This window comes from Amborella trichopoda, chromosome 7 (genome assembly GCF_054954075.1).
Source record: "Amborella trichopoda isolate Santa Cruz 75 chromosome 7, AtrichopodaSantaCruz75HAP2 v2.0, whole genome shotgun sequence".
Lineage (NCBI taxonomy): Eukaryota > Viridiplantae > Streptophyta > Magnoliopsida > Amborellales > Amborellaceae > Amborella > Amborella trichopoda.
This window is the reverse complement of record NC_142342.1, coordinates 13000695-13024382: the sequence shown is the minus strand read 5'-3', so window position 1 is coordinate 13024382 and position 23688 is coordinate 13000695. Positions and strand designations below refer to the sequence as shown.

Below are 23688 nucleotides of genomic sequence, written 5' to 3'. Positions count from 1 at the left end.
CCCAGAAATACAGCATCCCACTTTTTTTTTACTACCCCATGCTTCAATCTATTAGAAATAGAGATATATCTATTGGAGCAGGTGCTATCAGAGAACAATTACCCGATCTGGATTTGAAAATTATTACATATCATTCATTGGTATAATGGAAGGAATTGGGGGAAGAAAGATCCGCTAGGAATGAATGAGAAGATAAAAAAATCGTAAGAAGAAAGGATTTTTTTGTTAGACGCATGGCTTTCGCTAAGCATCTTCTTAAAACAAATGTAGAACCAGATTAGATGGTTTTGTGCCTATTACCAGTTCTTCCTCCCGAGTTGAAGCCAATCATGCAGATAGATAGGGGTAAACCAATGAGTTCGGATATTAATGAACTCTATAGAAGAGTTATCTATCGGAATAATACTCTTATTGATCCATTAACAACAAGTAGATCTACGCCTGGGGAATCAGTGATATGTCAGGAAACGTTAGTACAAGAAACCATAGATACACTTCTTGATAATGGGATCCGCGAGAAATAGCAATAGAGAAATAGCAATACCCCAGAGAAATAGCCCTTCGCTTTCATTACATCAATGTGGATTACCTCGAGAAATAGCAATAGAGCTCTTTCAGACATTTGTAATCCGTGGTCTAATTAGACAACATGTTGCTTCCAACATAGGGATTGTTAAAAGTAAAATTTGGGAAAAATAACCAATTCTATGGGAAATACTTCAAGAAGTTATGGAAGGACATCCTGTATTGTTGAATAGAGCACCTACTTTTCGTAGATTAGGCATAGAGACGTTCGAACCTATTCTAGTGGAGGGACGTGCTATTTGTTCACATCCATTAGTTCGTAAGGGATTCAATGCAGACTTCGATGGGGATCAAATGGCTGTTCATGTACATTTGTCTTTGGAAGCTCAAGTGGAAACCTGTTTACTTATGTTTTCTCATATGAATCTCTTGTCTTCAGGTATTGGAGATCATATTTCTGTACCAATTCAAGATATGCGTATTGGCCTCTATGTACTAACAATTGGGAATCGCAAGGTATTTGTACAAATACGTAAATCCATGTAACCACAGAAACTATCAAAATGAAATAGTTGACGATAATAACTATCAGTATACAAAAGAGAAAGAACCTTATTTTTGTAGTTCCTATGATGCGCTTGGAGCTTATCATCATAAACGAATCGACTTATACATTCCTTAGTGGCTCCGGTGACAACTAGATCATTGCGTGATTCCCTCAATAAATAGAGAAGTTCCCATTGAAGTTCAATATGAATCTTTGGGTATCTACCATGAGATTCACGAGCACTATCGAACAGTAAAAAGTGTAAAAAAAGAAATCGTTTGTAGATACATTCGAACCACTGTTGGTCATATTTCTTTTTATCGAGAAATGGAAGAAGCTATACAAGGGTTTTGTCGAACCTATTGATCTGGTACCTAAGTAATTATGTGATACCCGTGAGAATAAAGATATCTCTGGTTCAACAGGTATCACAATTCCAAAATTTGTACATGAATCAAGATAGAGGAAAAGGGAAATAAGTCTTCGAATCACAGACGGAAACTCATTGTCGAATCTTACTCACCAGAATATGGAGGTGCTTATGGCAGAACGAGTCGATCTGGTCTTTCACAATAAAGCGATAGATGGAACTGCCATGAAACAACTTATTAGTAGATTAATAGATCATTTTGGAATGGCATATACATCACACATTCTGGATCAAGCAAAGACTCTGGGTTTTCGACAAGCCACTTTGACATCAATTTCATTAGGAATTGATGATCTTTTAACAATGCCTTCTAAGGGATGGTTAGTACAAGATGCGGAACAACAAAGTTTGAGTTTGGAAAAGCACCAGCATTATGGGAATGTATATGCAATAGAAAAATTACGCCAATCAATTGAGATATGGTATGCTACAAGTGAATATTTGAGACAAGAAATGAATCCAAACTTAAGGATGACTGATTCTTTTAATTCAATCTATATAATGTCCATTTCGGGAGCCAGAAGAAATGCATCTCAGGTCCACCAATTAGTAGGTATGAGAGGATTAATGTCGGATCCCTAAGGTCAAATGATTGATTTTCTCATTCAAAGTAATTTACGTGAAGGGCTTTCTTTAATGGAATATACCATTTCTTGATACGGAGCCCACAAAGGAGTTGTGGATACTGTTGTACGAACATCAGATGCTGAATACCTCACGCGTAGACACATTGTTGTACGTAGAACGGACTATGGCACTATCTGAGGTATTTTCGTAAGTCCTCGAATGGGGTTGGGGTGATGGAAAGGATTTTTATCCAAACACTAATTGGTCGCGTATTAGCAAACGATGTATATATGGGTCTGCAATGCATTGCAACTCAAAATCAAGATATTGGGATTAGACTTGTCAATCGATTCATAACCTCTCAGGCACAATCAATATATATTCGAAGCCCCTTCACTTGTAGGAGTACATCTTGGATCTGTTAATTATGTTATGGTTGGAGTACAACTCACTGTAACCTGGTCTAATTAGGAGAATCTGTAGGTACTATTGCACGTCAATCAATTGGAGAACCGGGAACTCAACTAACATTAAGAACTTCTCATATCGGTGGAGTATTCATAGGCGGTATCACCCAACATGTACGAGCTCCTTCTAATGGAAAAATCAAATTCAATGAGGATTTAGTTCATCCCACACGTACAAATCATGGACATCCCGCTTTTCTATGCTATATAGACCTGCATGTAACTATTGAGAGTCAGGATATTATACATAAAGTGAATATTCCAACAAAAAGTTTTCTTTTGGATCAAAATGATCAATATCTAGAATCATAACAAGTGATTGCTGAGATTCGCATTGGAACATTCACTTTAAAAGAGAGGGTTCAAAAGCATATTTATTTGGACTCAAAGGGAGAGATGCACTAGAGTACCGATGTGTACCATACACCCGAATATACACATGGTAATGTTCATCTCTTACCCAAAACAAGTCATTTATGGGTATTATTAGGAAGTCCATGCAGATCCAATATAGTGTCGTTTCCACTCCACAAGGATCAAAATCAAATGAATGTTCAATCTCTTTATGTCGAAGAGAGATATATTTCTGACCTCTGGATGAATAATGATCGAGTGAGACACAAATTGTTTGGGTGGGATCAAAAAAGGGGGAGGGTTTCTTATTATTCAGAACCTGATCGAATCATATCCAACAGAAATTGGGATTCCATATATCCACTTATTCTCCACGAGAATTCTGATTTATTGGCGAAGAGGCGAAGAAATAGATTCATCATCCCATTCCAATATGATCAAGAGTAGGAGAAGGAACTAAGGTCTCCTGGTATCGTGATTAAAATACCCATAAAAGGTATTTTACGTAGAGATAGTATTCTTGCCTATTTCGACGATCCCGATACAGAAGTAGTTCATGAATTGCCAAATATGGGACCATAGAAGTCGATTGGATAATAAAAAGAAGAAGATTTAATTGAATATCAAAAGACAAGAGAGTTTGGACCAAAATACCAAATCCAAATCAAAGTAAATCGGCTTTTTTTCATTCCTGAAGAAGTGCATATCTTACCTAGATCTTTGTCCATAATGGTATGGATAATAGTATCATTGGAGTAGATACACGAATCGCTTTGAATATAAGAAGTCAAGTAGGCGGCTTGGTCCGCGTGGCGAAAAAAAAAAAAAAGGATTGAATTGAAAATATCTTCTGGGATATCCATTTTCCTGGAGAGATGGATAATATATCCCGGTATAGCAGCATCTTGATACCACCAAGAAGGGTAAAAAACATGGAATCAAAATAAAAAAATTGGATCTATGTCTAACAGATCACACTTACCAAGAAAAAGTATTTTGTTTCAGTCTGACCCGTAGTGACTTATGAAATTGCCGATGGGATAAATCTAGTAATGTTTTTTCCCTAGGATCTATTATAGGAAAGAATAATTTGCAACTACAAGTTGTCAATTGTATTCTTTATGGAGATGGCAAACCAATTCGAGGAATTTTTCATACAAGCATTCAATTAGTTCGGACTTGCTTAGTATTGAATTGGGCTCAAGACCGAAATGGTACTATAGAAGAAGAAGAGGCTTATACTTCCCTCACTGTAGTAAGGGTAAACGATCTGATTCGAAATTTTATAGGAATTGATTTGGTGAAGTCTCCTATTTCATGTACTGGAAAAGAGAATGATATGGCGGGTTCAGGATTTATTCCTAATAATGGATCATTTCACATCAGTACCAATCCTTTGTTTTCCAAGGCGAAGACTCAATCACTTAGCCAACATCAAGGAACTATTCGTACATTGCATAATAGAAATAAGGAAGGCCAGGGCGAATCTCTTATGGTTTTGTCATCATCTAATTGTTCTCGAATTGGTCCATTGAATGGTTCGAAATGTCACAATGTGACAAAAGAATCAATTCAAGAGGATCGCATGATTTCAATTAGGAATTCGTTGGGTCCATTACGGACTGTACCTAACATTTTGAATTTTTCGTCATCTTATCATTCAATAACTCAGAATGAGATCTTGTTAAATAAATATTTACTACTTGACAATTCAAGAGAGACTTTCCTAGTGCCTAAATCTTATTTAATGGATGAAAATAGAAGGATTTATAATCTTGATCCATGCAGTAACATCATTTTGACTCCATTCACTTTGAATTGGTGCTTTCTCTATCACGATTATTGGGACGATACATCAACAATAATTAGCCTTAGATAGTTTCTTTGTGAAAATATATGTCTATCCAAAGACAGACGGTGCATAAAATCTGGTCAAATTATAATTGTTCATGTTGACTCTTTAGTAATAAGATTAGCTAAGTACCATTTGGCTACCCGCGGAGCAACCGTTCATGGTCATTATGGAGAAATCCTTTACGAGGGAGATACATTAGTTATTTTTATATGTGAAAAATCATGATCTAGTGATATAACTCAAGGTCTTCCAAAAGTTGAACAAGTATTAGAAGTTCGTTCGATTGATTCAATATCAATGAACCTAAAAAAGATGGTTGAAGGCTGGAATGAATGCATAACAGGATTTCTTGGAATTCCCTGGGAATTCTTTATTAGTGCTTAGCTACCCATAGTGCAAAGTAATATCTCTTTGGTTAATAAGATCCAAAAGGTTTATCGATCCCAGGATGTGCAGATCCCTAATAGGCATGTAGAAATAATTGTACGACAAATAACATCAAAAGTTTTGGTTTTAGAAGATGGAATGTCTAATGTTTTTTCACCCAAAGAACTAATCAGATTGTTGCGAGCTAAGAGAATAGATCGTGCTTTCGAATAAGATATATATTACATAGCTATTCTAATGGGAATAACAAGGGCATCTCTGAATACTCAAAGTTTCATATCAGAAGCGAGTTTTCAAGAAACCACTTAGGTTTTAGCGAAAGCCGCTCTCCGAAGTCGTATTGATTAGTTGAAATGTCTGAATAAGAATGCTGTTCTGGGGAGGATGATACCTGTTGGTACCGGATTCAAAGGATTCGTTCACCACTCCAAGGAGCACAACAACATTTCTTTGGAAATAAAAAAGAAGAATTTATTCGATGAGAAGATGAGAGATATTTTGTTCCACCACAGAGAATTTTGTGGTTCGTGCATCCCAAAGAATTTTCATGATACATCAGAACAATCATTCTATGGGATTTAATGATTCAGAAGAGAAAATTCATTATTTTATCTATATTATATTATACAGCTACAGATTATACAGTCGTTTGATAAGAAATTTAATTTAATTTAAATTTAATAAGGAATAGAAAGGAGTGAAAAGCTTGGACCATGTATCAACGGTTCATCCCTATTAGAAGGTTCCGTAGGAACAATTCTATATTTCAAATTCAGGGTACCTCATTCCTGAAAAAAAAGAGGAAGTGCGGGTAGAAATGGCAAGAAGTTATTGGGACATCAATTTGGAAGAGATGATAGGAGTTGGGGTTCATTTTGGTCATGGTACTAGGAAATGGATTCCTAGAATGGCACCTTATATCTCTGGAAAGCGTAAAGGCATTCATATTACAAATCTTACTAGAACTGCTTGTTCTTTATCAGAAACCTGTGATTTAGTTTTTGATGCAGCAAGTAGAGGAAAGCACTTCTTAATAGTAGGTACGAAAGATAAAGCAGTTGATTCAGTAGCATCAGCTACAATAAGGGCTCGGTGTCATTATGTTAATAAAAAATGGCTTGGTGGTATGTCAACAAATTGGTCCACTACATAAACAAGACTTCATAAGTTCAGGGACTTGAGAGCAGAACAAAAGATGGGTCGATTAAATCGTCTCTCGAAAAGAGATGCAGCAATGTTGAAGAGACAGTTATCTCACTTGCAAACATATTTGGGCGGGATCAAATATATGATGGGATTACCCGATATTGTAATCATCGTGGATCACCAAGAAGAATATACGGCTATTAGAGAATGCCTCACTTTGGGTATTCAGACGATTTGTTTAATCGATACAAATTGTGATCCGGATCTCGCAAATATTCTGATTCCTGCTAACGAGGACACTATAGCTTCAATCCAATTGATTCTTAATAAATTATTATTGGCAATTCGTGAGGGTCATTATAGCTATCTAGGAAGTCATTGATTAAAAATAAGATCAGTCAATTATAATAAGATAAGTCAATTATTTCAGTAAATCAAGGATTTATTGAATCGGTTACTATTCTTGAAACTGGAAAAAGAGATTCAAATCAATAGTCATGATATCTAATTACTTCTTACAGGGTATCCGGAATATACTATGCGATTAAAGTAAAGTCAAAGCCAAAGTAGGAGAGTCGAGAAAGAGATGATTGAATCAAAATAATTCCTTCTTAACTTAAGTTTCATTTCTATCAGGGGGTAATATGAATGTTTTACCATGTTCCATCAACACACTAAAAGGGATATACGATCTATTCGGTATGGAAGTAGGCCAACATTTCTATTGGCAAATTGGGGGTTTCCAAGTCCATGCCCAAGTACTTATAACTTCTTGGGTCATAATTGTTATCTTATTAGGTTCAGCCACTATAGTTGTTTAAAATCCGCAAACCATTCCAACCGATGGTCAGAATTTCTTCGAATATGTACTTGAATTCATTCGAGACTTAACCAAAACTCAGATTGGAGAAGAAGAATATGGTCCATGGTTCCCTTTATTGGAACTACGTTCCTATTTATTTTTGTTTCTAACTGGTCCAGTGCTCTTTTACCTCGAAAAATCATAGAGTTACCTCAGGGGGAGTTAGCTGCACCTACAAATGATATAAATACTAATGTTCCTTTAGCTTTACCCACGACAGTGGCATATTTCTATGCAAGTATTAGCAACAAAGGATTGGGTTATTTTGGTAAATATATTCAACCAACTCCCATACTTTTACCAATTAATATCTTAGAAGATTTCACAAAACCTTTATCACTTAGTTTTCAACTTTTTGGGAATATATTGGCTGATGAATTAGTAGTTGTTGTTCTTATTTCTTTAGTCCCTTCATTGATTCCTATACTTGTCATGTTCCTCGGATTATTCACAAGCGGTATTCAAGCTTTGATTTTGCAACTTTAGCCGTGGCTTATAGGCGAATCCATGGAGCGCCATCATTGAATAACTTTCAAAATCAATCACAATCAAAATAGTCCTTTTTAAAATAAAAATGAAAAAGCCCATGAATGTTATTCCAATTCATGGGTGGCTAAAGATACCCCTTGGGGTTGGGGAACATGATAGATACGGCAATCTACGGTACATATGATATAGAATGGTAGAAAGAGATATTTACGTAATTACAAAATTCTAAAAGCAAACAAAAAGGAAAACCCTTAAAAAGTCTTTTTCTAAGATTCTCATTTGTCTCATTCATCTCATAATTTGAATAACAATTGTTATCTGTTTGTGACATGCGACAAAAAAAAAGAACTTACTTCTACTCCCATGTATATGTAACCATTAACCACTCTCATTTCATTTGGTTTCCTTTTATTCAATCAATGATTGATCAAAAATTGTAATTAACTGCAATCGGATCCATTAAATTTTGATGTGTAACGATTCAAGCTGATGGATCTGTCTGTTTGTATCTGTGTGTTGATAAAGAAGAGGAGTTTACAAACATGAATAAGATTCAAAGTGGGTTAGGAATGATTCTAGGATACGATCCAATTCTATAAAATCCATTTCTATTCTATATAAGACTAAGATGAGGATGGTTTACATTATGGAAGAGACACATGTATATGTGATATTAGATACTCATAAGTCATTAGTTATAGATGGACTATCCGTTATGGACTATCCATATAGTGTAATTTTCTATTTCCCACTTCCCACCAAACCAAATTAGATAGATTCCGATATAAGCTCGTCATGTGATTGTGGATTGAATGAATAAACGGATCAGATAAAATCAATCAAATCATATGCATATAATGGAGAAAGAGCGAAGAATTGAAAGAAAGGTTCGGGAACAGAATGATACGAGACCCGGGACCTGACCTAACCTAATGAAGTATCTTATCGAGAACTTCAATTAAATAAAAATAAGATATGGGGTGAAGCGATACAAAACGAACTCCGTTTGGTTTTGTCAGTCCTATCTAGAAAAGGAAAGTATATGAAAAATGTAACTGACTCTTTCGTTTCCTTGGGCCACTGGCCATCTGCCGGAAATTTCAAATTTAATACCGATATTTTTGCAACAAATCTAATAAATCCAAGTGTGGTGCTTGGTGTGTTGATTTTTTTTAGAAAAGAAGTGTGTGCGAGTTGTTTATTTCAAGAATAGGCTATATCCTACCAGCTGCACTTTAATCATTCTCGTTTATATTAGAATTATATATTTTATTTTTTTACTATACTATAACAATAAAAGAAAAATAAAACTAAAAAATAAAAGAAAATCCATAAAATCTCATTTTCATATTTTTTTTATTTTTTACAATTTGCATAATTAATTCTAAATTAGATTAGAATTCCTTTTCTTAATTTGTATTAATTTTTAGAATTTATGTAATTTATTTTATTTATTTCTTATTTTATTTGTATTTGAGTCCCTTTTATTTTTCAATAGATATTCCTATATCTTTTATTTGATCTTTTAATTTCTTATTTTATTTATAAATTTAAATTCTATTTTAGATTGATATTCAATCATTTTATATTTATATATTATTTCTAATCTAAAATTAAAATAATTCTAAAATTATAAAAATAAAAATGAAATAAAATGAGTGAAAATTTAAATTCAATTTAAACATCTAAAATTAAAATATAGAATAGAAATTCTTATATTTTATATTATTAGAATTAGTTGAAATATTCTAATAACTAAATATTTCTATCTCTAAAATAGAAATTCGATTCTACTAAATTAAAAGAAATTAAAATAGTAATAATTTAAATAATAAAAATTAGTTATACTTATATACTTATATTTATATTTAATAATAATAATTATATACTAATAATTTAATAAAGATAATAATCATATTATAAATGATGTTATAAGTTATAAAATAATAAATAAATGAAAGGAATTAAGGTACATGATCCCGACGAATTGCTTCTGAATAAATAAAGAAATCATATGCAAGAACTATAGGATTTCGTGACTCATTGGTAAATTCACTTTGATTCTTTATCAACCAATCCAATAATGTAGGACCCTTTACATGGTTAAAGCTAAAGTTTGAAGTCCAGGCACAATGGGGTACTCTTTCTACCACTGCATTAGTAGAGATGGTTTCAAAACGAAGAGTTTGTAATTTATCTGATATAGAACACTAATATCAATAAAAAATAATTGTGAACCATTCACTGTAAAAAAAATGGACACTCCGACTTTTTTTATCCACTGCTGAATTGACGACCTATGTAGAATAAAAATTCTTTGAATTTAAAGATAATCAAATTAATGAAACGACTTTCTGGACAGTTACCTGGTCGGGGGATCCTAGTCTTGTATCAGTTTCGATATCTTAGAAGACGAAGAGAGAGGGTACGCTCATTAAAAGATACGGGAGTGTCCCATAAGTAACTGAGCGTGGGAGCCAAATGAATTGAAAGATTCATGTTCGGTTCAGGAAGAGATCATAGAAGTTATGGAATTGATATGGAGACAATCTACTTTCATTAAGTGATTTATTAGATAATCGAAATCAGACAATCTTCAGTACAATTCGCAATTCAGAAGAACTACGTGGGGGAGCCATTGAGCAGCTTGAAAAGGCCCGAGCTCGCTTACGGAAATTGGAAATTGAAGCAGGTGAGTTTCAAGTGAATGGATACTCTTAGATAGAAGGAGAAAAAAGGAATTTGATTAATGCTGCTTATGAAAATTTCGAACGATTAGAAAATTACAAAAATGAAAGCATTCATTTTGAACAACAAAGAGCGAGGAATAAGGTCCGACAACGAGTTTTCCAACAAGCCTTGCAAGGAGCTCTAGAAACTCTGAATAGTTATTTGAACAACGAGTTACATTTACGCACCATCAGTGCTAACATTGGCATGCTCGGGACCATGAAGATATAACTGATTAGTTTACCACTACCATAGGCATTTTTTTTTTTTCTTTTTTGTTTTCCTTGTTTTGCTTCCGAAAAAGAATTAAGAGGCACTAATGGTAATCATTCGAGCTGACGAAATTAGTAATATTATCCGTGAACGGATTGAACAATATAATAGAGAAGTAAAGATTGTCAATATTGGTACTGTACTTCAAGTGGGCGATGGCATTGCTTGTATTCATGGTCTTGATGAAGTAATGGTGAGTGAATTCGTAGAATTTGAAGAGAGTACAATAGGCATTGCTCCAAATTTGGAATCCAATAATATTGGTGTTGTATTAATGGGTGATGGTTTAATGATACAGGAGGGCAGTTCTGTAAAAGCAAAATTAAGAATTGCTCAAATACCAGTGAGAGGCTTATTTTGGTCGTGTTATAAATGTTCTTGCTAAACCCATTGATGGGAGAGCTGAAATTTCATCTTCCGAATCTCGGTTAATTGAATCCCCCGCACCAGGTATTATTTCGAGATGTTTTGTATATGAACCTCTTCAAACAGGTCTTATTACTATTGATTCCATGCTTCCTATGGGATGCGGTCAGCGATACTTAATTATTGGGGACAGACAAACCGGTAAAATAGTCGTAGCTACAGATACTATTCTGAATCAAAAAGGGCAAAATGTAATATGTGTTTATGTAGCTATTGGTCAAAAAGCATCTTCCATGGCTCAGGTAGTGACTACTTTCCAGGAACAAGGAGCAATGGAATACACTATTGTGGTAGCTGAAACGGCGGATTCACCTGCTGCATTACAATACCTCGCTCCTTACACAGAAGTAGCCTGAATATTTTACGTACCGTGAATGACATAGTTTAATAATTCATGATGATCCCTCTAAACAAGTACAAGCTTATCGTCAAATGTCTCTTCTATTAAGAAGACCGCTTGGTCACGAAGCTTATTCAGGAGATGTTTTTTATTTGCATTCCTGACTTTTGGGAAGAGCCGCTAAATCAAGTTCTTTGTTCCCTATTTCTATTCGTGAGAATCCTGAGGAAATGATTTTATTTCCACCGAGCCAAAACTACATGCCGATACCCCTAGTAAACTAAAATCATCATTGAATAGCTATTTGGCTTCAATCTCTCTTTTACAAAAATCGAAGATTTAGTTACGATTAGAAATAGATTTTTGTATCTTCGTCCATGGATCCCTTACTCATACTCATCCAATTGGAAGGACGAATCCAGCTAAAACTAAAAACAATTATGCTTCACAACTCCATAATCCAAAGAATTTTTTATTATTATTTATATTTCCCTTTGGATACAAATCACGAGAACGTATATTTTTTCCTCAATAATGGCATTTCCAAGAAAGGATTCAATCCTTTTAAGAAATAAAGTTTTTGATTGGAATCGGAATCAAATCAAGGGACACTTAACTTTTTTGTTTGGTAACAGAATGAATCACACTTTTACCATTAAACTACACCTGCTGCAATGAAATTCCTTAATTCATTCTTCCGGTAAGGATCAATTTGATGGATCCAACAAACAATGAAAATCAATTAAAAAAGAGAGTGTTCTTATTCGAAGCGCCTCGTGTTCTTCAACCAATTCTGTGTTTCAATATAATTACCTAGAGTAAGCGCCATAGCGTGTTTCCAATACTCAGCTGCTTGATCCGACCAAGTCTCTGCGATTTTATAATCTCCCTGTCGAATGGCCTGTTCTCCCTGGTCGGGATAGGTGGATCAATTCCTTCCCTTAGAACCATAATTGAGAGTTTCCTACCTCATATGGCTCAGCAGTTAACTCTTTTGGCATTCCGTCTTAATCTAATGTATCTAATTGAATGAGATTTCTTGTACATCCATCCCAATTTCCGAAATTAACCAAATAACCAAAAGAGGTTAATTACATGATTTTCAAACTCAAATTTCCATCAATCAAATAATCAGTTTTATCTCTTCTCCCACCTTCAGAAGAATGAAGCTGAAGCATAGATATCTCCATCTCCCCCTATCGTTAGAATTTTCTGAAACGTAACTATCTCATTTTCGTTCGTATAGAAATTCATATAGAATCTTTGAAAAATACCTTTCTCGATAATAAAGGACTTACTATCTTTGGGATCTGATGCTACACCGCTGCTCAGCACCTTAGTGGACCATCAACTCTATCACAGAAGTTGATTCTTAACTTTATATCTCATATCTTGACATAAGTAAGCAGGTCTTATTGTATGGGCTCAAAACCTCAATCATTTATCTTTACGGTGCTTCTTCTATCAATTAGATCTTTTATCCATAGAAATCAATATATAGGCCATATCCATTTCTTTATATCCCAGCTCCTATGAAGTCTTTTTCTTTGCTACAGCTGATAAAAACCATTCCTTAACATAATGTATATGTAGAAGGCCTTTTTTGTTTTCTTTTGTTTGTTTCTCCTTCTAGTATTTACTAGCGGATTTTCTATTTCTTTCCTTCTGTAATTTTTTATTACAATGTTAAATAATTGTACTGCAATGTAAAACAATTGTATTACAATTGTATTACATTGTATTACATTGTATTACATTTTGTATTACAATGTATTACAATTGCATTATATTGTATTACAATTGTATTACATTCAATGTAATACAATTGTTTTACCATGTACAATTGTATTACATTGTATTACAATTGTATTACATTGTATTATAATTGTATTACAATTGTATTATATTGTATTACAATTTGTTAAAATGTAAAAGAATTGTATTACAATGTCAAGGCTAACCTGGTGTAACACCACATGCCCAACAAGGGTTCCTTTACTGTCGATCCAAAGAAAAGCTCTTGACCTTGATTATGGCCCTTCCTAAAGGGGTCCCTCACCAGCAACCAAACAAGCTCTCGATGTGGATGATGGGCCTTCCTAAAGGGGTCCCCCACTGGCAACAAAAATGCCAGGGTTAAGAATTTGAAATTATGAAAACCTCTGAAGTTAAGTGGAGTGGCCAGAAAATCCAACTCGAGTTTCAAGCTTGTATAACTCATCGACATCTCACATCAAAAACCTTAAAATGAAAATGCCCTAGGTGGGTGAGCTCGGTGAGCACAATGATTGGAAGGGATTACTTCGTATGCTTTCTGACCACATAACGTAAGGATGAAAGATAAAATGTTTGGATTATGTTTATTGCACACCTGCCCCTCGAAGGACAGGAACGCCAAATTGTCTACTTCTTTACCACTCACTTGTCCCTCGAAGGACAGGGAGCGTCAAAGAGGGTTAACTGTAGACAGCCCATTTTAAACTAAACAATTCTGTGATTTTTTTGAACCCTTAGGACCACACTATACTAGTAAAGTCCCCAGATCATAGACCACCGTAGTGCATACTGCCTACCCTGTGATCCAGAATCTTGCAGATCCCTTGTTTTGATCTAGAAACCTACAGATACCTGTTTGGATCCAAAATCGAGTAGAATACCCAATTTTACTAAAAAAATCAAAAAAAATAGTAAAATAACTCCTTTTAACCAAAATATTTTTTCAGAAACACACTACAAGATCCTGCAGAGATATGAACCGTAAAACCCTAATTTGGGCCAGTTTTGCTTTGGGCGACACTAGTAGTGCCACCCAAACCAAATTGTCATGACCCCGCCCCCTGGCCCTAAAGCGTACGAGCCGGCAATGACAGGGTGCGGGACCGCCCAGACTATCATGACCCCGCCCCCTAGCCCTAAACCATACTAACCTAGGTGCGGAACCGCCTTTTCTCTCTAACTTTATAATCACTTTCTCTCTAACTGTAGAAAGAAAAAGCAATCCACGAAACAAAAAAGAAGAAACAAATACAAAAAAAAGAGGCAACCAACCACAAAGCAAAGATAAACATGGTACGACAACGTGCCTATGTCCACAGGATATGAGCTTCTTTACTAGCAAATGAAAATTAGTGTTACAATGGCCCTCTTCCTCATACCTCTCTCTATTTGCATATTACGAAGTAATCTTCGTTTTTCCCCTTAACCATGAAAAGAACGCCATCGCTATAATATATAGTCTCGTATTACATTGTATTACAATTGTATTATATTGTATTAAAATTTCATTATGATGTATTACAAGTGTATTACACTGTATTACAATTATATTACATCAATGTATTACTTTGTAAAACATTGTATTAAAATGTATTCCAATTGTATTACATTATAGTGCAATGTATTACATTACATTGCGTTACAATTGTATTATATTGTATTACAATTATTTTACAGTTGTATTACATTGTATTACAATTGTATTATAATGTATTACATTGTTTTACATTGTAATACAATATATTACATTCTATTACAACTATATTATATTGTATTTCAATTTTATTACAATGTAAACAATTGTATTACGATGTATTACAATGTATTTCATTGTATTACTATTGTATTACTATTATATTATATTATATTACATTGTATTACAATTGTATCACATGATATTATAATTGTACTACATTGTATTACAATGATTGCATTGTATTATATTGTATTACATTATATTACATTATACTACAATTGCATTACAATTTTATTACATAGTATTACAATTGTATTACATTGTATTACAATTGTATTACAATGAAATACAATTCTATTACAATGTATTACATTATATTACAACTGCAATACATTATATTACAATTGTATTGCACTTGTATTACAATATATTACAATTGGATTACATTGTATTATATTGTATTACATTGTAAAACAATTGTATTACAATTGTAATATATTGTATCACAATGTATTACATTATATCACAATGTATTACATTGTATCACAATGTATTACAATTGTATCACAATTTTATTACATAGTATTACAATTGTATTATATTTTATTACAATGTATTACATTGTATTACATTGCATTATAATTGTATTACACTGAAAAACAGGTTTATTACAATGTATTACAACTGCATTACATTTTATTACAACTGTATTACATTATATCACATTGTATTACAATTGTATTATATTGTATTTCACTTGCATTACAATTGTATTACAATGTATTACATTGTATTACAATTGTATTGCAATTGTAATACAATGTACTACAATTCTATTGCAATTGTATTACAATTGTATTGCAATTGTATTAAAAATATTATATTGTATTACAATTGTGTTACAATGTATTTCATTGTATTACAATTATATTACATTATTTTACAAAGTATTACATTGTATTTTATTAGAAAAAATATGGGATTAACCCACAAGCTCATAAGCCCAACGGCCCAGATTGAATCTGGGCCGATCTGACCATCACAGATGTCTGGTAATGTTTGAATTCTATTTCTTTTCTACAAATCCAAATCACTGGAAATTTTAGGTGTGAGTTCTTCTCATCATGCCGCACCTAATAAAATATAAAAAAATTATTCGCAAAGAACAAACTAACCTAAATACCCCCAAAACTTTTCAAGGGTATTTTTGTTAATTTATTTCATGTAAAATATTTTTTAATATTTTTTCAAGATTCATCTATTTATGATGATCACACGCTTAAAATTTCAAGTCATTTGGATTTGTAGAAAAAAAACTACAAGTCAAACACTACCAGACATCGGTGATCGTCAGATCTGCTTAGAATCAATCTGGGACATTGGGCTCATATGCTCATATGAGCTGTGGGCTAGTCTCATATTTTCCCTTTATATTATATTACAATTGCATTGCAGTGTATTACAATTGTATTGCATTGTACTACAGTATAATACATTGCAATACAATTGTATTGCATTACATTGTAATACAATTGTATTGCATTGTATTACAATTGTATTAAATTGTATTACAATTGCATTGCATTGTACTATAATGTATTATATTGTATTATAATATATTAGATTGTATTTTAATTCTATTACATTATAATACAATGTATTGCATTGTATTACAAGGTAATACATTGTATTATATTTATATTACGATATGTAACAATGTATTACTACGTATTACATTGTATTACAATTACATTACAGTTGTATGACAATTGTATTACAATATATTACAATTGTATTACAATGTTTTATATTGTTTTACATTGTTTTACAATTGTATAACATTGTATTACAATTGTATTACTTTATGTTACAATGTTTTATATCATGTTACAATGTATTACAATTGTATTACAATTGTGTTACATTGTATTACATTATATTACAATTGTGTTACATTGTATTATAATTGTGTTACGTTGTATTACAATTATGTTACCTTGTATTACAATGTATTATAATGTTAAACAATTGTAATGTATTACAATTGTATTGCATTGTTTTACAATGTATTACTTTTGTATTACATTGTATTACAATATTAAAGAATTGTATTACAATGTCAAAGCTAACCTGGTGTAGCAGCACAAGCTCAATAGGGGCTCATTTGCAGCCAATCTAAAGAAAAGCTCTTGACGTTGATGATGACCCTTTCTAGAGGGGTCCCTCACCAGCAACCAAACACGCTCTCGACGTGGATGATGAGCCTTCCTCGATGGGTCCCCCACTGACAACAAAAATATCAGGGTTCAGAATTTGAAATTATGAAATCCAACTCGAGTTTTAAGCTTGTATAACTCATCGACATCTCACGACGAAAACCTTAGGCTAAAAACTCTCTAACTAAATGAGCTTGGTGATCATAATGACTTGGAAGGATTAGTTCGTGTGCCTTCTAACCACGTAACTTCAGGATGAAAGATAAATCAAACATTATCTTTATAGCACACCTTCCCCTCGAAGGACAGGGAAGCCAAAGTGTCTATTTTTTTGCTACTCACATGTCCCTCGAAAGACAAAGAGCTCCAAAGAAGGTTAATTGTAGAGACTCAATTTTAAAACTAGCAAATCTTGTGATTTCTCTTAACTTTTAGGACTGTATAATCCTAGTAAAACCCTCAGATCATAAACCATCATAGCCCATACTGCCTACCCTTCAGAATCCTGTAGATCCCTTCTTTTGATCTTGAATCCTGCAGATACGCTATTTTGATCCAGAATCCTGCAAAATACCTAGTTTTACCCAAAAAAAATAAAAATAAAAATAGTAAAATAACTTTTTTTTACCCAAATGTTTTTCAAAAGTATCACAAGATCCTGCAAAACATATATGAACTGTAAAATCTCAATTTGGGTCAGTTTTAATCTGGGCGAGCCCAAACTGTCACGACCTCGCCCCTTGACCTTAAATCGTACTAGCCGACAATGGCAGGGTGCAGGACTGGCCAATCAAGACTCTTTCTTTTTCCCTCTAATTTCTATCATCCCCATAAACACCTCACCTTCTTTGTCAAAGCACTCTCACTTTATTTCATGCAGTTCGTGGAGCCTCATCCTTTTCTCTTTCTATCTCCATAAACACATCTCACTCGTTTTAACAGTGCACTCTAAGTTTATCTCTTTAACTTCATAAATACTCTCTAATTGTAGAAACGAAAAACAATCCACTAAACAAAAAAGAAAAAACAAACACAAAAGAAAAAGAGATAATCAACGACAACAAGGATACATGTGATACAGCAACGTGTCTATGTCCATGGAAGATAAGAGCTTCTTTACTCGCAATGAAAAATTGTATTACAATGGCTTTCCTCCTCACACCTCTTTATGTTTTCCTATTACAAAGAGATCTCTATTTTTCCCCATAACCGTAAAAGTACCCCATCGCTATAATATATAGAGTCCCGAATACAATTGTATTACAATTGTACTACAATTGTATTACAATTGTACTACAATTGTATAACATTGTATTACAATTGTACTACAATTGCATAACATTGTATTACAATTGTATTACGTTACAATACGTTGTATTACATTGTATTATAATGTATTACATTACATTGTATTCCAATTATACAATAGTGTATTACAATTGTATTACATTGTTTTACAATGTATTACATTGTTTTGCATTGTATTACAATATATTACATTGTATTACAATTGTATTTCAATGAATTACAACGTAAACAATTGTATTACGATGTATTACATTGTATTACTATTGTAGTACATTGTATTACAATTGTATCATATTGTATTACAATTGTATTACAAATGTATTACAATGATTACGTTGTATTGCAATTGTATTATAATGAAAAACATTTCTATTACAATGTATTATATTATATTACAACCGTATTACAATGTATTACATTGGATCAAATTGTAATACATTGTATTACACTTGTATTACAATATATTACAATTGTGCTACAATATATTATATTGTAAAACAATTGTACTACAATTGCATTACATTGTATTACAATTGTAGTACAACGTAATACAGTTGTAATATCATGTATTAGAATGTGTTCCATTGTATACAATTACAATACACTGTAATGTAATTGTATTACAATTTTATTACATTGTACTTGCAATTCTATTACAATGTTTTACAATGGAAAACAATTGTATTACATTGTGTTACAATTGTAGTACATTATTTTACAATAGTATTACATTGAATTATATTGTATTACATTGTAATAGATTGTAATAACATTGTAATATTATGTAATACAATATAACATAATGTATTACAATGTGTTACATCATATTATTGCATTACATTGTAAATTGTAATACATTGTGTTACAATTGTATTACATTGTGATACGTTGTGTTACAATTGTATTACAATATAATACATTCTATTATAATGTATTACAATTGTATTAGATTGTATTACATACAATGTAATACAATGTAATTACAATATTTTACATTGTGTTATAATGTAAAATATTGTAATACAATTGTATTGTAATACAATGTAATGCAATTGTAATACGATATTTTTACATCGTATTACAATTGTATTACAATGGTTTTACATTGTATTACAATGGAAAACAATTGTAATGCAATACAATTGCAATGTACTGCATTGTAGTATAATTGTACTACATTGTTTTACATATTGTATTACATTGTATTAAAATTGTATTACAATTACATTACAATGTATTACAACGTAAAACAAAATTATTACAATGTATTATAATGTAGAGCAATTATATTACATCGTATTACAATTGTATTACATTTATATTATATTGTAATACATCATAATATAATTGTATTACAATATATTGCATTACAATTGTATTACAATTGTATTACTATTGTAATAAAATGTATTACAACTTTAATACTATTGAATTATAATGTGTTACAATTGTATTACAATAGTACTACATTGTCTTTCATCGTATTACAAAGTATTATATTGTATTATTATAATTTAAACAAATGTATTACGATGAATTACGTTGTATTATATTGTATTACAATTTTATTGCATAGTATTACAATTTTATTTTATTTTATTACATTGTGATACAATTTTATTTTATTATTTTACATTGTAATACAATTTTATTTTATTGTATTACAATTTTATTGTATAGTATTACAATTTTATTTTATTGTATTACATTGTAATACATTGTATTACAATTGTATTATATTGTTAAACAACTGTAATAAAATGTATTTATATTGTATTACAATTGTATTATATTGTAATATAATATATTGCAATTGCGTTAAATTGTATTACATTGTATTACAATGTAAAACAATTGTATTACAATGTAAACAATTGTATGACAGTGTAATATATTATATTAAATGCATTGTATTATAATTGTATTACAGTGCATTACAATCTATTACGTTGTATTACATTGTATTACAATTATATTACACTGTATTATAATGTAAAACAATTGTATTACAATGTATTACATTATATTACAATTATATTACACTGTATTATAATGTAAAACAATTGTATTACATTGTATTACGATTGTTTTACTGTTGCATTAAAATGTATTACAATTGTTTTACATTGTCTTTCATTGTATTACCATTATATTACATTATATTACAATGTATTAGATTGTATTACAAATGTCTTATAATGTATTATATTGTTTTACAATTGTATTACGATGTATTATAATGTATTACAATTTAAACAAATGTATTATGATGTATTACAATGTACTACATTGTATTCCAATTGTATTACATTGCATTACAATTGTATTTCAATGTATTATATTATATTACATTATATTAATTGTATTACAGTGTATTACATTGTGTTCCAATTGTATTACAATGCATTAAAATCGTATTACGTTGTATTTCAATGTATTATATTGTATTACATTGTACTAATTATATTACAATGTATTACAACAATTTTATTCGATTGTATTCCATTGTATTATATTATTAAATAATTGTAATACAATGTATTGTATTGTATTTGAATTGTAATGCATTGTATTACTATTGTATTCCAATATATTATATTGTGTTATACTGTATTATATTGTATTACAACTACATTACATTGTATTATATTGTATTGCAACTGTATTACATTATATTGTATGGTATTATAATTTATTACATTCCATTACAATTGTATGCATTGTATTACAATTATTTTATATTGTATTGCAATATTAAATAATTGTATTACAATGTATTACAATTATATTACAATAGTATTACATTGTATTACAATTAAATTACAATCTTTTACAATGTAATGTAATGTAATACAATTGTAATTGTAATAGATTGTAATGCAATGTATTACAATGTAAAACGATTGTATTACAAATGTATTACTTTGTGTTTCAATTGTATTAAATTATGTTTCAATTGTATTACATTGTGTTACAATTGCATTATATTGTATTACAATAGTATTACATTGAGTTATATTGTATTATAATGTATTACATTGTAATATATTGTAATACAATGTATTACAATATAAAACAATTCTATTATATTGTATTATAATGTATTACATTGTATCACAATTGTATCACATTGTATTACAATGTCTTACGTTGTATTACGATTGTTTTTCAATTGTATTACAATTGTAAAACAAGTGTATTATAATGTATTATAATTGTATTACATTGTATAACAATGTAATTCTTTTACATTGTATTACAATGTATTACATTACATTTCAATGTATTATATTGTATTTCAATCTATTATATTGTTTTACAATTATATAACATTGTATTACGTTGTATTACAGTTGTATTACTTGAATAACCACATTGTAATACAATGTAGTACATTTGTAATATAATTGTAATACAATGTAATATAATTGTAATACAATGTAATACATTGTAATACATTATAATAGAATATAATACAATTGTATTACATTGTCATATAATTGTAATACCAAGTAATACATTGTAATACAATATACACATTGTAATACATTGTAATAGACACTATAAGAGGTTGTTTTGATGCCCAAATATCATCAATTTGGACCGTCAATTTTTAATATTTTCAAGTGTTCATAGATATGCTCAATCTACACTATTTTTTATGCTTTAAATTTTATAATTAGGGATGAAAATATATTTTAAGGCTACCACAAAGATTTCAAATATAAAAACCACATATCTCAACACTATTTTGGAAGTGAGCTTTACATTGATTATTTAGAGTCTCCGTCTCATACAAACGACACCTCTCGATCGCCATTTTCCCCCCTTTTCTCTCAAACCAGTGAGCAATTCCCCTAAAATAATTTTCTCTCTTTCAAACGAGTGAGAAATAACGGCTGTTATTTTCTCTTCTTCAAACCTGAGCATAAACAATGGTTGTGAAAAGACAAAAGGTTACCCTTGGCAGCGGTAGCTCTTCATTCACTATAGGTGGTCATCTTTTTGCAACAATAATGATGAAGGATTCACGTGACTTCCAAAAAATGGTAGCCCAGGTGACATCGTGTATTTTTAGAAGCATTTGTTGTTTATTTTTTTAATGCACTGAACTTTAATAGTGCAATAATTGAGTAAATTAGGTAAGAGGTTGCTTTAGCTCAAAAATTGTTATGATATCTTTTTATTTTCTTCTCGTCAACGGGATACAGGAAAGGAACTTGGTGTTCTTGATCCAATGGAGCTGAATATGCGATTCAACTATGCAAAGCTAAAAATCAAGAAGAAAAATGATTTGAATGGTGGCATAGAAGTGGCTCAGTCGGTTTATGATAAAAAATCCAATCTTTTATTTCTTTTGGGTAAGTAAAAGTAAAAGCACTAACTAGCGTAACTGTAGTGCAATATTTAATTATTAAAATAATTCTTTTATATTCAGGCCTATGACATGGGCTATGACATGGAGTACTCCAATGTCAATGTTGGGCCCAACTGTGATGAAGCTAAGGAGATATTAGAACATCTGAAGATGAATCTCGAAGCTTGAAAAGTACAAGCAAGGATTGTGGCTATTGAGCCCGTTACTCAAGACACTTGAGCTCAAAAAGCCCACCGTCCAGCCATTTCACCGAACTCTCTGTGTAAATCGAATAGTTTATCCGGTTCACACAAATTTTGTTGACACAAATATTTATGTGAAAACATTGAATTGATGATTCACTCTCCAAATGCATGTGGTTTTCAGATGAAATTTCTAAATTTCTCAGTGATTTTTGAAGTTTGATTTAATCAAGGCATCTAATGTGCGTGCTTCTTTTCTTTTATTAGCTATAAGAACTATGGTCACTCTCTAGATTTTGGATAGACACTGTAAATGGGATGCTTTCATCAGTTTCATTTATGGGATCTAGATTTTTTTATATTTTCCCATCTTTTTTGGAAAATTTTAAAAATAACCATTTGCACAATTCGGTTATTTAAAATCCACTTTCTCACTAACTCTAAATTTCATTTGGATATGCTTTGTTTCATCATTTTCACAAAGATTATAAATCCTTTTGGCCATTAAGATTTATTTTTACATTTCCGCCTCTTTTTGAAAAATTTCAAAAATACCCTTGGGTACAAATCAGTTCTTTCAATTCCACTTTTTCAAAAAATTTCTATTTTATTTCGATGTTCTTTATTTAATCATGCTTAAAATATATTTATCATATTTTATTAGATGTTTTTGTATTAATTTTTCTATTTTCCCATTTTTTTTCAAAAATTTCAAAAATACCCCTAGGTAAAAT

General features: G+C 31.2%; 1 protein-coding gene and 1 pseudogene across 2 annotated transcripts; both read left to right on the top strand.

Moving 5' to 3' along the window:
• Nucleotides 1–1601: 1601 nt before the first annotated feature.
• Nucleotides 1602–5129, top strand: LOC148781262 (DNA-directed RNA polymerase subunit beta'' pseudogene; annotated as a pseudogene). Its single transcript, XR_016058740.1, has 2 exons — nucleotides 1602–3474; nucleotides 4371–5129. The product of XR_016058740.1 is annotated as a DNA-directed RNA polymerase subunit beta'' pseudogene (transcript).
• A 3542-nt stretch (nucleotides 5130–8671) lies between these two features.
• On the top strand, nucleotides 8672–10590 carry LOC110006769 (ATP synthase subunit b, chloroplastic). The gene is given in 2 exon segments (XM_088871028.1): nucleotides 8672–8829; nucleotides 10188–10590. Coding segments are annotated over 2 exon segments (561 nt in total).
• Nucleotides 10591–23688: the final 13098 nt, after the last annotated feature.